Here is a 16,203-nt window from a genome sequence, read left to right on the forward strand (position 1 = left end):
GGCCGGTTCCCCCCCTTGCAGTGCGGGGAGCCCCCCCCGCCCAGTTCCTGGCCCGCAGGCCCCGCTGCGGCGCGGCACGAGGGAGGGTAACGCAGGAGTTTTGTTTCTGCGCACGTGGCCCTGGCTCCTGGGCTGAGCAAAGGGGCCCGGAGGAAGCCCAAGCGGGACCCAGAGGGGACTGGAGAGCCCAACCCCCATCACCACTGACGGGGGGGGGGGGGTAGCAGGGCCCCTCCTGGGGATGGGGCTCAAGAGCTCTTTGCCCCGAGCCCTTAGTCACAGTTCTCGCCCCTCCCCTAATCAGCAGAACCTACTGGGGCAGCTGCAGGCAGGCACAGGCTGCAGACATCGTTGTGCTTTGGGTGCCTGATTCTGCACAGATACCCCCCATGTAAGGATATCCCTTCTCTGGGTTGTGTCATGGTCCGATCAACTGGAGTTTAGGGGGTACCCGTCACTGTATGTGTCTCCCCATTACCTGGCTCTTCTCCTTTTCTCAGCTGGGCAGGTTCAGCTGTGTATCTCTTATTGTGCCTTCTCCTGAGTGTCTCCCATATGTGCTTTCCCATCTCTAAGGCAGACACCTTGTATCTGTGTTGTCCCCCATATGCCTCACCCGAACCCTGCTTCTGGGGGTACACACTTGTCTCACCTATTCCTCTCCCAAATGCTTTGCCCTCTGTTTCTGGGGGACATTCTTGTGTATTTCTCTGCTGTCCCTCCTGAGTGCCAGATTCCTCCCATGCTTCTGGGCTGCAAAACCTCGTTATCCCTGCAAGGCCCCCTGACTTGCCCATTCTCAAGACCCGATGGGGACATGAGTTTCCAGTCTCCCTAACTTTCACAGTACACCCTCATCCTGTGTTGTTTCCCTTTCAGTGATTGCTTCTGTATACCTCACCTCTCTCATCCTCTCCTGAGGGGAGCACAGGGTGGGATTAGGGACGCAACAGCCCCAGATTATCTGCATGAATCTCCCTTTGTCCGTCACTCTCATGGTGGCTGGAACATGAGGAAAGAGGCGCCGCCGCCTCTGCAGATTCCAGTTCCATAAATTTTGGCTCCCAAGAGCAGCTGCTAAAGGATGGATTCTCAGACTTTTGTACTGGTGAGCCCTTTCACACAGCAAGCCTCTGAGTGCGATCCCCTCCTTATACATTAAAAACTTTTTTATATGTTTAACACCATTATAAATGCTGGAGGCAAAGCGACATTTGGGGTCGAGGCTGACAGCTTGCAACCCCCCATGTAATAACCCCGTCACCCCCTGAGGGGTCCCAACCCCCCAGTCAGAGAACCTCAATGCTAAAGGGTTCAGTGCAGAGGATCCTGTTCTCCCCACGCCCTGGTTACTAGCAATGCCATTCAGGCCTGACCTACACTCTCCTATTTCAGTCTCAAGTGCAGGCTTAACCTTGTGCAAGTTCGTTGGACTGTACTTGTGTAGAACAGAACCTTAGAGAGTGAGGTTGGTTTGTTGCTAGGCCAGTTTTTCCACCTAGATTGCCCACCTGGATTCAGCAGGAAATATGTGGTTGCAGAGGTTGAGGGGAGTCAGGCATTGAGAGCTGGATCATCTCATCTCAGCATACTCAGTCCAGGGACATCTTGGCTGCTCCCCAAGAATAAACCTTTTGATTAGCAAAATAAAGGACAAATTCCTGCATAGCTTCTGCTTTACATTTTGTTGTAGCTTTTGCACTTGGCTAATATTAGAAGAAAATGAGGTCTGGTCACTGGTGGCTATAGGAGGCCTGGGAGTCAAGAATCAAGGTTTTGTTCCCAGCTGTGGAAATAGGTGGATTGGGGTGGGGGGAGAGTAACCTAATCCCAGTTCTGTCAATGACCGGCTGCGTGACCTGAAACAAGTCCCTTCTCACCTCTTTGTCTCATTTTCCCCTTTTATACAAGGGGGGAAAATAGAAGCTATTTGTCTGATACAGTGAGAGTGAGACCTAAATTATTAATGTTTTAAAATGTTTTGTAATGCTCCAATTACTGGTGCCAGCAAAAAGCAAAATATTATTATATATTCAGCTATCCTGTTTCTGTTTGCCCTTATATTTCACTGAGCTTAGCAACTGTATCTCATGGGAACTGCCAGATTGAGTCCAACCAATGGTTTGTTTAGTCCAGTGACCTGTGTCTAACAGTGGCTAGTACCAGAAGTTTTAGAGGAAGGGGCAGGAAACCCAGCAGAGGGCAGTGATGGCATAACCTATCTTCCCCTCCTCTCCCTCCAGGAAAGTTTCCTCCTGACTCCCAATGGCTAGAGATCAGCTTGTTCCCCTGAACAGAAGAGGTTATATCCCTTCCAAACATCCAGAGGTTTTAATCCTTAAATTCTCATTATCCGTATAAATGTCAGCTCCTTTTTTTTAATCCCATTAAGCTCTTGAACTCTGATTATCTTGTAACCATGAATTCCTCAGGCTAATTATGCATATATGAAGTGTTTTATTGGTTTTCAATTTGCTACCTTTCATTGTGAGAGTAAAGAGTACCCCATCTACCCTCTCAGTTCCCATTGTTATTTTGTATACCTTTATCATATCCCCCCTTAGTCTCTCTAAACTAGTCTTTGCAGTCTTACCTCCTAATCCACTCCAGGCCTTGCATCATTTTTGCTCCCCATCTCCATACCCTGTCTCTGTTCCATCTATGTCATGTTCCAGAGAGGGTGACCAGAGATGAACACAGTGTTGTTCTATGTGAGAGCATTCCATTGCTTTTATGAAGGTGTTGGAATAGCTCCAGTGTTATTCTCCATCCCATTCCTCTGCATTATAACATTTTGTTGGAATTTTTGATTGCCACTGCCCATGGAAAAGAGGTTTTTATTGACCACAAGAACATCCAGGTTACAGTTAATTGAGAACCCAATAAGGTGTAGGAGGAATCCAGATGATTCCTTGCAGTGTGCATTGCCTTGCATTTGTCATGCCTGAATCTAATCTACTTTTGTTTTGCCTATTCACCTCACTTGGTTAGGTCCTTCTGAAGTTCCTCACAGTCTTCTCTAGTCTTGACTAATCTAAATAATTGTCATTTACAAATTTTACTACCTCACTGTTCACTCCTCCCTGCTATCCAAATCATTTCCTAAGCAATATCAATCCTAGTATAGAACAAGGAAGCCGATTCCTAACCTTTTGATATGATGGAAATTGGCTTTCTCTTAGTTTCTATTCTATGACAGAAGTTCACCTCTCACCCCATGCTGCTTGCTTTCCTTTACAGCCTCTTGTGAAGGCTTTTGATAAAGGCTTTTTGAAAGCTATGTCAGCCAGTTCTCCTTAATTTGCTATTTTACTGATAAATTCAAAGAATAACAGATTTTCCTTTGCAGAAGCAGTGATGGTTTGTCCCTGTTTATGTTCACACAGAGGGTTTATAATTATTATTTCAGTCAGTTTTCCTGGTACAGAGGATTGGTACAACAGTACAATAGCTGATTTCAATCAGGTTGCATATTCCTTTTAACAACTCAGCCCTTCATTCTTAAATTTGTCAGAATCCATGGATGCACCATCTATTCCTGGTGACTTGTTCTTTAATTTATCTGTTTATTCCAGGATCTTCTCTTTTGAGACGTCAGTTTCTGGCAGTGCCTCAGCTTTGTTACCACAAAAGAGCAGGGTCTGTGGTAGATATCACCCCAAAATCCTCAGTGGTAAAGAAACTGCTTTGCTTCTTTACAATATCCTTAACCGCCTTACCCGATTCATTGATTGTAAGGCCAAAATCCAATTTGACCTCTTGCGAACATAGGCCATACCATTACACGTACGTGCCCCTATATTGAGCCCAAACTGGCTAAAGCATATCTTCCAGAAAGGCATCCAGTCTTGATTTGAAGACACCAAGAAATGGGAAATCCACTACTTCTGTTGGTAGTTAGTTCCAGTGGTTAATCACAGTTTGTGCCTCGGCTCTAATTTGCATTTTTCTCCAGCTTTAAATTCTAGCCCCTGGTTCTTGTTAGGCATTTTTCTACTAGATTAAATAGACCTTTAGTACCTGGTATTTTCTCCCCGTGAAGGTACAAACACTGTAATCAAATCGCATCTTAATCTTCTTCTTGATTGATCTCTTTAAGTCTCTCACTATAAGGCATTGTCTCTAGGCCTTGAGTCATTTTTGTGGCTTTTCTCTGCACCCTCTCCAGATTTTTCAACATCCTTTTTAAAATGTGGACACCAGAATTGGATGAACTATTCCTGTATTAGTCTCACTAATGCCATATTCAGAGATAAAATCACTCCCTGTTCCTACTAACTACTTCCTTGTTTACATATTCTAGGATTATATTAGACCTTTTTGTTACAACATCTCTCTGGGAGTGCTTGTTAACTTGTTGGTTCACAGTGACCTCTAAATCCTTTTCATAGTTATGGCATCTCCAGGATACAGTCCCCCCATTCTGTAGGCATGGCCTGCATTCTTTTTTCTAGATACAGCTTTTGGCTGTATTAAAATTCATTTTGTTTGAATGGGCCCAGTTTACCAGAAAATCCAGATTATTTTCTGTGACTGACCTGTCCTCATTGTTCATCACTGCCAGTCTTAGTGTTATCTGCAAATTTTATCAGCAGTGATTTTATATTTACTTCCACATCATTGATGAAAATATTGAACGGCATCAGACCAATAGTATCAGTCCCTGCAGAATCCCACTAGACACACACCCCCATTTGATAATTTACCCATAGATAACTTCTTTTTGAGATCTGTTGGTTCGTCAGTTTTTAATCCATTTAACACGTGCTTTGGTACAATACAGTGCTAATTTTTTAATCAGAATTTCAGGTACTAAGTGAAATGCCTTACAGAAGTCTGACTATTAGTTACCTTTGTCAACCAAACTTGATTTCATCCTTTGAGATTGCAAGTTAGTTTGACAGATGATTTTTCATAAAACCATGTTGATTGACATTAAATTCCCATCCTTTAATTCTTTATTGATTGAATCCCATATCCTCTTCTTCCCTTATTTTGCCTAGGTTTGATGTCAGGCTAACCAGCTTATAGTATCCCAGGCTATCCTCTTGCCCTTCTTAAATTTTGGCACATTAGCACTCTTCCAGTCCTTTGAAATTTCTCCAGTGTTCAAAAATGTATTAAAAGATAACCTCTGAGAGTGAGAGATGTCCTCAACCTGCACCCAAGTATCCTAAGGGAATTGGCTGTCTGGGCCTGTTGATGTTAAAATTTTTGTCTCTAGTCGCTTTGCTCAGACATCCATTCTTCCACAAGTATAGAAAAAGCAGTGCTGGGCAGAAGACCTCTCTCATGGTTAGAGGTCTCCCTCTTTAGAACATTCCTCACACATAAATTACATCCCTTAAGTGATTCTTCTTATAGCTATGCAACTCCCAAACCTCTAGCAGATGGTATTTAACATCCTCTTTAGTTACTGAAGGACTAGAAGGTATTTGCCATTCTCGTGATAGGAGTACCTAATCCTGCTTCTTTCCAAACACAGAACAGAAATATTTATTGAGCACTTCTGCCTTTTCTGCATAATTACGAAACATTTTACCATCCCCTTTTAGTACTGGAGCTATGCGATTGTTAGAGTATCTTTTGTTCCTGATATACTTCTAGTCCTTAGCGCCCTGAGAGAACTTCTGGAGCCTTGCCATTTAGCTATACCAGCATACAGATCTGCATTTCATTTGGGGCTCCCTTATGGTTGCGTAAGCAGCTTCTATCATCCACCTGAGGAATTTAATTTCTTTGCTTTTGACCTTGTGGCCTTTTTGACTAGCTTCCTCGCTTTTTTGTTTTTAAATCCTCCTTTCTAAAGTACAGCATCACTATGCACATTCCTAGTATCTTTGGTCCCCTTAGGATGGTATTGTGGTCATTAGTATTAAGGGACTCAGCTACATTTATTACCTGAATCAATTGTAGGTTACCTACAGCTAAGTTATGAATAGCCTCTCCTCCTGTGTGCTGTAGCACTAGCTATTCCAAGAAGGAATCCTTTAAAGTACCAAGAAATTGCTTCTCTAAACCGTGTCCCGTTGTGACATTTCACCAGTTGAAATCACCCATTTAGTAGCATTTTATTGGACTTTGTTGCCTCTGTGATCTCACTCACCACTGCACTCAAAAACCTTTCCCTGATCTGCAGGCAGGGAGTGAAACCCTACTTATATATTTGTATTCCTATGTCTTGGGATTTGCATCCATACAGATCAGTTTATCATAGTGGAATTTATTGAGTCTAGCACTGCTCCCTCGTCTCTACCACCTAATCTGTCCTCTGCATATAGTCATAGCCAGGTTCTACAGTTAAGGCTAAAATTTTGTCATGGTAATTTTTAGTGAAGGTCATAGGCAATAAACAAAAATTAACAGAAGCCCATGACCTGTCCCTCACTCTTACTAAAAATAACTGTGACAAAATGGGGAGGGAGGGAGTGGGGGGTCCAGAACCCACCCCTGTTGCGGCTCTGGGGTCCCTCTCACAGTGGCTGGGAGCTGCAGAGGCTGCCTGTGGCAGAGCTGAAGCAGAAAATGCACAGAGATCTCTGGAAGTCGCAGATTCTGTGACATAATCTTAGCCTTAACTGTGGTATCTCATTGATTTGTAAGTCATCTGTGTTTTAGTAATGCTTCTGACAATAAGCTCCTCTTCCATGGCCATGCATTCTAGTTCACCTAACTTTTGCCTTCAGGCTTCTAAACTTGGTATAGACCAGGGGTCGGAACCTACAGCACAGATGCCAAAGGCGGCTTGCGAGCCGATTTATACTGGCACGCTGCTTCCAGCCAGGGTCCCAGCCCCGCTCAGTCCACTGCTTGCTGGGGTGAACGGAATCCTATGCTGTCAATGGGCTGAACAGGGCTGATGGCCAGGACCCCAGCTCACAGGAGGTGGCGACCGGAACTCCAGACCTCTCAGCCCACTGCCGGTCTGGGATCCCGGCCACCAGCCCCACTCATCCTGCTGCCGGCCTGGGTGAACGGAACCCCAGGCGGGCTGAGCGGGTCCTGTTCAGCCCGCTGCCGGCCTAGATGGACGGAACCCTGGGCTGGCAGCGGGCTGAGTGTGGCCAGCGACCAGGACCCTGACTGGCAGGGGCCGGCGGCTAGAACCCGAGACTGGCAGCGCGGATGGCAGACGGAACCCCAGACTGGCAGTGGGCCGAGGCGCTCAGACCGCTGCCAGTCTGGGGTTCCGGCCACTGGCCCCTGCCAGCCAGGGTCCTGGCCACCGGCCCCGCTCAGCCTGCTGCCAGTCTGGGGTTCTGTCGAGGGGGCCCTGTAAATGTAAAATTTACTGGCACGCGAAACCTTAAATTACTGAAGACTTGGCACGTCACTTCTCAAAGGTTGCCGACCCCTGGTATAGATGCATAGATAGGTTTTATTTTTGCCCTTGTGCCTTTTGCTATTTAACTCCTTGCGCTGATACCCTAAGATTTACTTCCGAGCCCTCCAGCCTGTACAATGCTCAGTGATCTGACATTGGACCCAGATGGGGCTGTATTTTGGGTCCCATATGTTGTCAGGCTATTCAACTGAGTTCTCCACACCACCATGAACTGGGATCCTCAGTATTTGTCACAGAGTTACCTTTTGAACCTGATACTGGCTCTCTTGCTAAATTGTGTCCAATCCCCGGGCTTCTGCCAGCTGTAACTGCTCCTGATGACAATTGCAGATATTGACTGATGACACTGAAGGACATCAGGTGCCCAGACCCTTTGACGAGGGACCTTTCTTATCAAGCCAAATATAATATAGGAAGACAGGGCTAGAATGTAGTACTGATGCAGTGGGGCATTTGATGTCATTACAGTTTTTAACCATTTCAACTGCAGGAGTTCACTGCAATAGATTTCGAGAGTTTCTTCCTGTCCCTGTGATAACAGCAAACTATAAGAGTCCAGAAGTGAAGGACATAAGTGGTTTTACCTACACAAGATTGGAGAGTGGGCGTCTCTGAGCTGCACCGATTGTGTCAGACCATTATTCAAAACTCCAGTCATAGAGATCTGACCCCCTGCTATTGCATTCCTGTGCCCCCACACAGCTTTATCGATGCGCATCAGCTGTTCTCTGCTTCCCGCTCTGAGGCTGCCCACACCAGCTCTGACCTTGCTGGGTAACTTTTTCCTCTATAATTATCAGTTTGAAGCTCTCTTAGATTGTTACCTCAAATACCCGTCATGCTGCCTCGCTCTCTGGGACCTCTGCTTAGAATTTTGCCCTCCATGTCCCTTTGGACACAAAGTGGAGGGCAAAATGTTCAGGTACCTGGAGAAAGACTTAAAAATCCCAATCCCAAGAAAAATCTATCAGCTTCTCAACTTTCCTTATCCCACCCACCACTACTAAGGGCCAGGGTCACCAGCTAGAATTCGTCTCTGTGAACAAATTTTTTGGGCTGCAAACCATCTAGGCTGGTTATGTTATACCAGAGCCCTCGGCCAAAGGCCCTGAATGGACAAAACCTGGGCACGGACTATGGGACCTTCCGGTTTTTCTGAGTCTAGTCTGGCCTTATGTTGTGGGGGTCTGACCGCCTCAAAGGGACTGGAGAAAGGCCCTGTCCTCATTCACCTCTAGGGCACCAGATCCAGTCTAGCCCTGAGGGGTCAATAGTGAGATAAGTCTTCCCATTTGATGGCCATTAGTGACTTTTATGTTATTAACGAGTTTGGTGGGTGTCAGCCCAGACCCTGGTGAGACAAGTGCAATTGTTACTAACTGGCTACTTCAGTGGCAGCTTCAGCAATTGCCCAGGAGTGAATGGGTTCCAGACTGAAAGAGGGTTCCTCGATGGCAAGCTGAGGCATGTGGACAAAGTGCTGAGTGGGATGGGGGGGGACATTTGCTGTGCTAATACAGGGACTGAATCCACTCTGGGGACCTGCAAAGCAAACACTCTTCAGGGCTGTTAAGTCAGCTGCTGACATCATCAGCAAAGTCCTGCGGTGGGACTGGGCCGCTGAGCTATTTGCTGTGGGCAGCTCTGGTGCAAAGGTCATGAGTTTGAGTCCTCCCCCTGGACTTGGGATGCTGCTTGTCTCAAGTGCTGATACCTGAACAGGGCTGACCAGGAGCTGTTGGAGCTAACATGTTAATCAGTGCTGGAGTCAGAGACCACACGTGACAAAGGCCAGAAGGCCTGGACAACAGGGGAAACAATGCGGGAGATGTCAGAGCTGCTGCTCCCAGTTTCTGAGGAGTAACCCTTGTTCACGCCAATCTGTCCTCACTGTCTCTGCAGATGTGGCGGTACAGCTGGAGCCATCCTGACCTGCCCCCTGGAAGTGGTGAAGACACGTCTGCAATCATCCTCGTTGGCCCTGCGCCCTCTTTGCCTCCCTGAGGTGCAGCTGCAGGGGCTGAATGGAGGGTTTGTTCGTCCAGTCTTACCCTCCCCTGGTGTGCTCCAGCTAATGAGGTGAGCCGGTGAGGGGGTTGTGACGGGTTCGATCACAGAGACCCCTTTGGGACTGTCAGCTGGTGTGCTGAGACTACCTCTAAGCCCATTTTCCCTGCCAGTCTTGTTGAGCCAGATACGCCAAGCTGTTGCAACATGGACCCTGGGTCTGAACCACATGCCCCAAAGCTGCAGACTTAACTGAAAACAGCTTAAGAAGTGCTCCTGTTTCCAGCACCCAGACTCCCAACTCCCGATGGGATCCAACCTCCAAATAAATCTGTTTTACTCTGCATAAAGCGTATACAGGGAAAACTTATAAATTTTCTACTGTCTCTAACACTGATAGAGAGATATGCACAGCTGTTTGCTCCCCCAGGTATCATTTATTTACTCTGGGTTAATTAATAAGCAAAAGTTATTTTATTAAATATAAGAAGTAGGATTTAAGTGGTTCCAAGTAATAACAGACAGAACAGAATAAGTTACCAAGCAAAATAAAACAAAACACACAAGCCTGAAGCCTAATACATTAAGAAACTGATTACAGATGAAATCTCACCCCCAGAGATGTTCCAATAAGCTTCTGTCACAGACTGGACTCCTTCCTAGTCTGGGTCCAGCAATCACTCATGCCTGTAGTTACCATTCTTTGTTTCAGTTTCTTTCAGGCATCTCTCTGGGGTGGTGAGGCCATCCCTTGAGCCAGCTGAAGACAAAATGGAGAGGTTTCCAGGGCCTTTTATATTCTTCCTCTTGTGGGCAGAAACCCCATTGTTCTCCTGTGCAAAATCACAGCAACAAGATGGAGTTTGTAGGCATCTGGGCAAGTCACATGTCCATGAATGATTCAGTTTTTTGCAGGCCAATGCCATTTACATGTTAGTTTGAATGTTCCCAGGAAAGCTCAGATGTGGATTGGCTTCTCCCAAAGTCCATTGTCAGTTAAATGTTCCTTGATGGCAGAGGTGAAAGTAAGCAAGAGCCAGTACACCCTGCTGGACCTCATCGGCTTTAAATTCCGGCCCCAGCCTGCTGTGGCTGCGAGGCCAGGAGGCGGGGAACTCGGAGGAGCCCTTTAAATCCCGACCCCGGCCCGCAGCTCCAGCGGGCGGGCTGGGGCCGGGATATAAAGGGCTCCTCCAAGCTCCCCACTGCGACGGGAAGCCCAGAGGAGCCCTTTAAATCCCGGGCCCGGGCCCGCAGTCAGACAGCCACAGCTGGTTCATACTGGCTGACTTGGGATCATGGAGCTGTTTAATTGCAGTGTAGATATCCAGGTTTGGGCTGGAATCTCAGCTCTAGGACCCTGCATGGTAGAAAGGTCCCAGAGCTTGGGCTGCAGCCTGAGCTGGAGTGTTTAACCAGGGGTCAGCAACCTTTCAGAAGTGCTGTGCCGAGTCTTCATTTATTCACTCTAATTTAAGGTTTCGACTGCTAGTAACACATTTTAATGTTTTTAGAAGGTCTCTTTCTACAAGTCTATAATATATAACTAAACTATGGTTGTATGTAAAGTAAATAAGGTTTTTAAAATGTTTAAGAAGCTTCATTTAAAATTAAATTAAAATGCAGAGACCCTGGACCAGTGGCCAGGACCCAGGCAGTGTGGGTGCTACTGAAAATCAGCTTGCATGCTGCCTTTGGCATGCATGCCATAAGTTGCCTACCCCTGATTTACACCGTAGCCAGAGCCCCACAAGCCTGAGTCAGCTGGCAGGGGTCAGCTGTGGGAGTCTGATTGCAGTGTAGACATACCTTGTGAGTCTGAGGCCAGGTCTTTACTACAGACCTGTATCAGACACCCCTGAGTGACACAGTTATACCGACCTAACCCCAGGTGTAGACAGAACTGTGACAGTAGGACAGCTTCTCCCATCAACATAGCTACTGCCTCTCATGAAAGTGGATTAACTACGCTGATGGGAGAAGATCTTGCGGTCGGCATAGTAGTGCTTTAGTAAAGATGCTACAGTGGCACAGCTGCACCCGGGGCGACTCTAGGCATTTTGCCGCCCCAAGCATGGCAGACAGGCTGCCTTCGGTGATTTGTGTGCGGAGGGTCCGCTAGTCCAGCGGGACCAGCGGACCCTCCGCAGGCAAGCCACCGAAAGCAGCCTGACTGCCGCCCTCGCAGCGACCAGCAGAGCGCCCCCTGCGGCTTGCCGCTCCAAGCACGCGCTTGATGTGGTGGGGCCTGGAGCCACCCCTGGCTGCACCAGTGCAGCACTGACATGAAGGCAAGCCCTGAGGCAGCTGCTGGGGCTGGGACCAAGGTCACAGTTGGTGGTGAATAAACAGATTCTGGATTGTGCAGGTAAATTGGGGGAAATGAAGAAATACTGAGGGGAGAGTGAAGAAATGGATGAATAGAAAATGAGAGGAGCAAGAGAAAGGAGGAAAGGAGTGAGAGGAAGGAGGCCAGGGAGAGATGCAGAGAGAATGAGATGTAGAGAAAGGGGAAGGGCTGGTAGGGACAGACGGAGGGGGAGGAGGACTAGGAAAGCAGACAGCCTGGTCCCACTCCTGATTTTATTTATTCTTTTCTTCCACAGGGCCATTCTGAAGAAGGAAGGAGTCCGCTCCCTTTTCCGAGGCCTGGGTCCCAACCTTGTTGGAGTTGCCCCCTCCAGGTAAAATTCCCCCCGCCCCCCGCCCAAAATAGGGTCTCGCTAGGGTACACTCTCTCCTAGGGTCCTTATCGGTCACTGCCCCACCTCCCCAAAGTGTCTAGGCCCCGAATACATTGCAGTCTCTGGCACTTCCATGGGGAGACTCGATGGAGGCCCCTCACCATGCCTTGTGAGGCTCGGTGTGACACCTGGTGTCCATGTATGACTGTTGTCTGAGTTATCCTCAGTGCAGGGTCTGTCTGGGGTAAGTTATGTGGAAACAAGGTCTCTTCATGCTTCAGTTGCTCCTTTCGGGTGGATTGCTGCTGCACATGTATGTCTCTTCCCCAACCAGGGCCATTTATTTTGCTGCCTATGCCGGGGCTAAGGAGAAGCTCAATGTTGTCTTCGTACCCGAGTCCAAGAAAGTTCACGTGCTCTCAGCAGTCTGTGCAGGTGAGCTTCTCCCATGCCAGATTAGACCAGAGGGCCCATTCAGCCTGGGATCCCTGTAAACATGAGGGGATTTGACCATCTGGTGTCACTGTTCAGGCCATTCTCATTCACATAATCACCTCATTTCTTTGTTATTCCTTCTGAAGCTCTTTCTCCCACCCCATCCTGCTGCTGCAGCTTCCAAGGTCAGTGAAACACAACGGAAACAACCTCTCTCTTAATTCACCTGAAGTCGCTGTTCAGTGTCAATGATCTAGGCCTTAGCCCAGTGATACTCAGACCTTAGTGCAGTTCAGGAGCCAAATTAGTGATCAACATTACCCAAAAAAGCCACTTCATTTAATTTACTATAGTGCTGTAGATTCATATTTAAACAGTGTGATGGGAATATTTAGTTTTTTAAGATAGATAGATAGATATTATTCTCACAGCAAAATGAGTGACCCAGTATTATTATTTTATCCACCACAATTGGTTAATAATCTAATAAAAGCATCCTGACTGGTTAATAATTAAATCAGTGTTTTAATATCATGCGCTGCAAAGAGCTGCAGGAGACCCTACAGTGGTACTTGTGGCTCTCAAGCCTCAGTCTGAGTATCACTACATTAGCTCTTTGATTGATTGCCTTGGGAAACAGGGCTCCCTACAGGGGAGCCAGGTAACTTAATCCCCACACACAGCCTCAGCAGTCCCACTGCCTTTCCTGCTTCTGTTGTCTTCCATTTCTCTAATGAGACCCTCCATTCTCAGCAAGTCTCATTGTTTCCTGCCTCTCATTCGAGGTTCAGCCTCCTTCTTTCTGGTTCCAGGCACCAGGAGTGGGGGAAATGAGGCTATAATGAAAGGCCTATGAGAGTCATAGATTCCAAGGCCAGAAGGGACCATTGTGATCATCTCATCTGACCTCCTGCGTAACACAGGCCAGAATGTCCCCAAAATAATTCCTAGAATGCGCATTTTAGAAAAAAGTCCCATCTTGATTTAAAAATTGTTAGTGATGGAGAATTCACTAGGACCTTTGCTAAATTGTTCAGTGGTTAATTACCCTTATGGTCATTGCACCTTATTTGCCATCTGAATTTGTTTAGCTTCAATTTATAGCCATTGGACCTTTCTCTGCCAGACTGAGGAGCCCATTATTAAACATTTGTTCCCTATGTAGATACTTATAAATTGTGATGAAGTCACCCTCAACCTACTCTTTGTTAAGCTTATCAGATTGAGCTCCTTGGGTCACTCACTGTAAAACAAGTTTTCTAATCCTTTAATCATTCTCCTGGCTCTGCTCTGAGCATACTCTATTTTATCAACCTTCTTGAATTATGGACACCAGAGCAGGACACAGTATTCCAGCTGTGGTTGCACCAGTGCCAAATACAGAGATGTGCATAGGAGGGGTGGCTTCCAGTAAGGGGAAGGAGAGCCAAACAGGCTTCACCTTAGAACTCTTCATTCCCAGGAGAGCAGTCCCAAGGAACCCCCAAGCTCTGCCCAAATTGGTAAACAGCTGCAGATTAACTAGCATACAAAGAGCTAACTCACCAGTAACTCCCCACAAACTGTCTGCATGGTTGTAGCCCTGCTCTGGTACCTGTCATGACCTCTGATCTTCTGCTTCCTAGGGGTCACTTCTGCCACACTTACCAATCCCATCTGGCTGGTGAAAACCAGGATGCAGCTGGAAGCCAGGTAAGGAAGGTAGCGCATGCACACAGACTGCATGGGGCTGGGTGCAACCCACTGACAGAATGTGTTGCTTTCAGGACCCTGGAAAAGCAGCAGTTATTAGTGAGCTTCCAAATGCAGCTGTGAGGTACCCAGGCCAGGAACAGCAAGGAGTATGTGTGTTTTGGCATGGTGGGGGATGTGCTGTTGATCAGTATTCAGGGGCAGTGGCAGAGTTGTGTGTGGGTGATTCTAATCCCCCCATTGATCTCTGCAGGGCAAGGGAGGAGAAGCACAGTAACGCTCTCCAGTGTGCCATACGAGTGTACCGTACTGAGGGCCTGTGGGGATTTTACCGTGGGATCAGTGCCTCCTATGCTGGAGTCTCCGAGACCGTCATCCATTTTGTCATCTATGAGGCGCTGAAACAACAGCTGAGAGAGCAGCAGTCATTCCTCCCAACAGCCTTTGCACTTGCACCAAACAGCCATGATTTCTTTGGACTCATGGCAGCTGCTGCCATCTCCAAGACATGTGCCTCATGTATTGCGTACCCACATGGTGAGCAGCTCCATCCTCCCCTCCACCACCCTCCTGCTGGGAGAGGCCTGGCTTGGAGGGTGACTGCTAACATCCCATCCCTTTGTTTTCCCAGAGGTTGTCCGGACACGGTTGCGGGAAGAAGGGTCCCGCTATCGCTCCTTTGTGCAGACCCTGCGGCTGGTGGTCCAAGAAGAGGGACCCCTGGCTCTGTACCGAGGACTCCTGGCCCAGATGATGCGCCAGATCCCCAACACAGCTATCATGATGGCTACCTATGAACTGATCATCCACTTGGCCACCAAAGTGTGACCCTGCACAAATGCACCAGCCCCTTGTTGAGGCTGCTGGCTGTGCACAGGAGAGCTGAAGTCTTGTGACTTGACATGTTTTTCCTGTTCCACAAGGTAGTGCTGGTCACTCTGTAGCAGGAGGTCTGTGTGGTGATGACCTTGTGTATGGCAGTCTGCTGACAAGCTGCAGTGTTCTCAGGCCAAAGCGGTGGTTCTGGATGGGGCGTGACCTCTAGCATCAACCTCCAGAAAGTGTAACTGGTCTGATGCCCCCCAGTGCAAAGCACAAGGGCATGGAGTTCAGTGGGGAAAGAGGATAAATTAATTATAATTACATTTAAAAAAAAAAAAAAAGAGGCAGGATGCCAATTAAGCAAGGGCATATTTCAGCCCTTCCAGTGTCCCTGGCTGGTCATCCCTATCACTAGAAAGTACATGTATAGTTAACAGCCCCAGGAGCTCCATTCTTCTTGGGCCTGGCCTATGGGCATAGCTGGATATGTAGTCAGTGAATAGGGGGAGTAAACAAATCTGAAGGAAATTATGCAGCAAGCAGAGATCTTGTGATATGGCCTTCAGCCACTCATTAGGATTCTGCACATAGTCAGGGTCTCTACATAGAGTCCTAGCCCCTACACTATCTTCTTTCAAAGGATTCTCCAAACCTGATCCAAACTAGGATGCGTGGTACTTAGCAGGCATCTTACATCATCACCCATGGAAAGAATCATACAGCTGAACAATTATCTCTGCCTTTCTCCCCTCCTTTACAGACAGGCCAGGGCAGGATGTTAGAACACAGCCCCATGTATCAAGAGAAGTAGGATGCATCCTGGCAGGGGGAGCTCTGGCCTGGGCAGCTTGTGTTACTATAGGCCCCATCTATTCCTCTCTCAGGTCAGTTCTCTGCAGGGGCCCAGCTCTGCCTTCCTCTACGGGAGGTACTGAGACATGAGGAATAGTAGATATAAGAACCAAGCTGGATGCCTGGTGTGTGAAACTTACTGTTTTGTGCCTGTGAATGTCGTTTAGAGGGTGGATGCAGGTGTTGAAGTTGAGGGATTTGTTAATATGCTAAGTGTATGGAAAAAATAAGACTATAAATTAAAAACATCAAATCTGTCTGTATCTGAGGGACTAATCCTACAACCTCCTTGAACCCCCTGCAGGGGGACCAGACTGCCTAAAACTAAAACCCTGCCTTGGACAAAATGCCTGTGGTTTTCCAGGT

General features: G+C 47.4%; 1 protein-coding gene across 1 annotated transcript in view; it reads left to right on the top strand.

Moving 5' to 3' along the window:
• LOC116821037 (solute carrier family 25 member 33-like) overlaps positions 1-16,100 on the top strand; it is a 16,351-nt gene extending 251 nt beyond the window's left edge. The window contains exons 2-7 of the mRNA XM_032773904.2: positions 9,248-9,424; positions 11,959-12,036; positions 12,371-12,471; positions 14,097-14,163; positions 14,417-14,700; positions 14,795-16,100. Of these exons, the coding sequence (XP_032629795.1) occupies positions 9,248-9,424; positions 11,959-12,036; positions 12,371-12,471; positions 14,097-14,163; positions 14,417-14,700; positions 14,795-14,991 (904 nt within the window). The 3' untranslated portion in view covers positions 14,992-16,100. The remainder of the gene's footprint in view (positions 1-9,247; positions 9,425-11,958; positions 12,037-12,370; positions 12,472-14,096; positions 14,164-14,416; positions 14,701-14,794) is intronic.
• Positions 16,101-16,203: the final 103 nt, after the last annotated feature.

The sequence above is a fragment of the Chelonoidis abingdonii genome, chromosome 1 (genome assembly GCF_003597395.2).
Source record: "Chelonoidis abingdonii isolate Lonesome George chromosome 1, CheloAbing_2.0, whole genome shotgun sequence".
NCBI lineage: Eukaryota > Metazoa > Chordata > Testudines > Testudinidae > Chelonoidis > Chelonoidis abingdonii.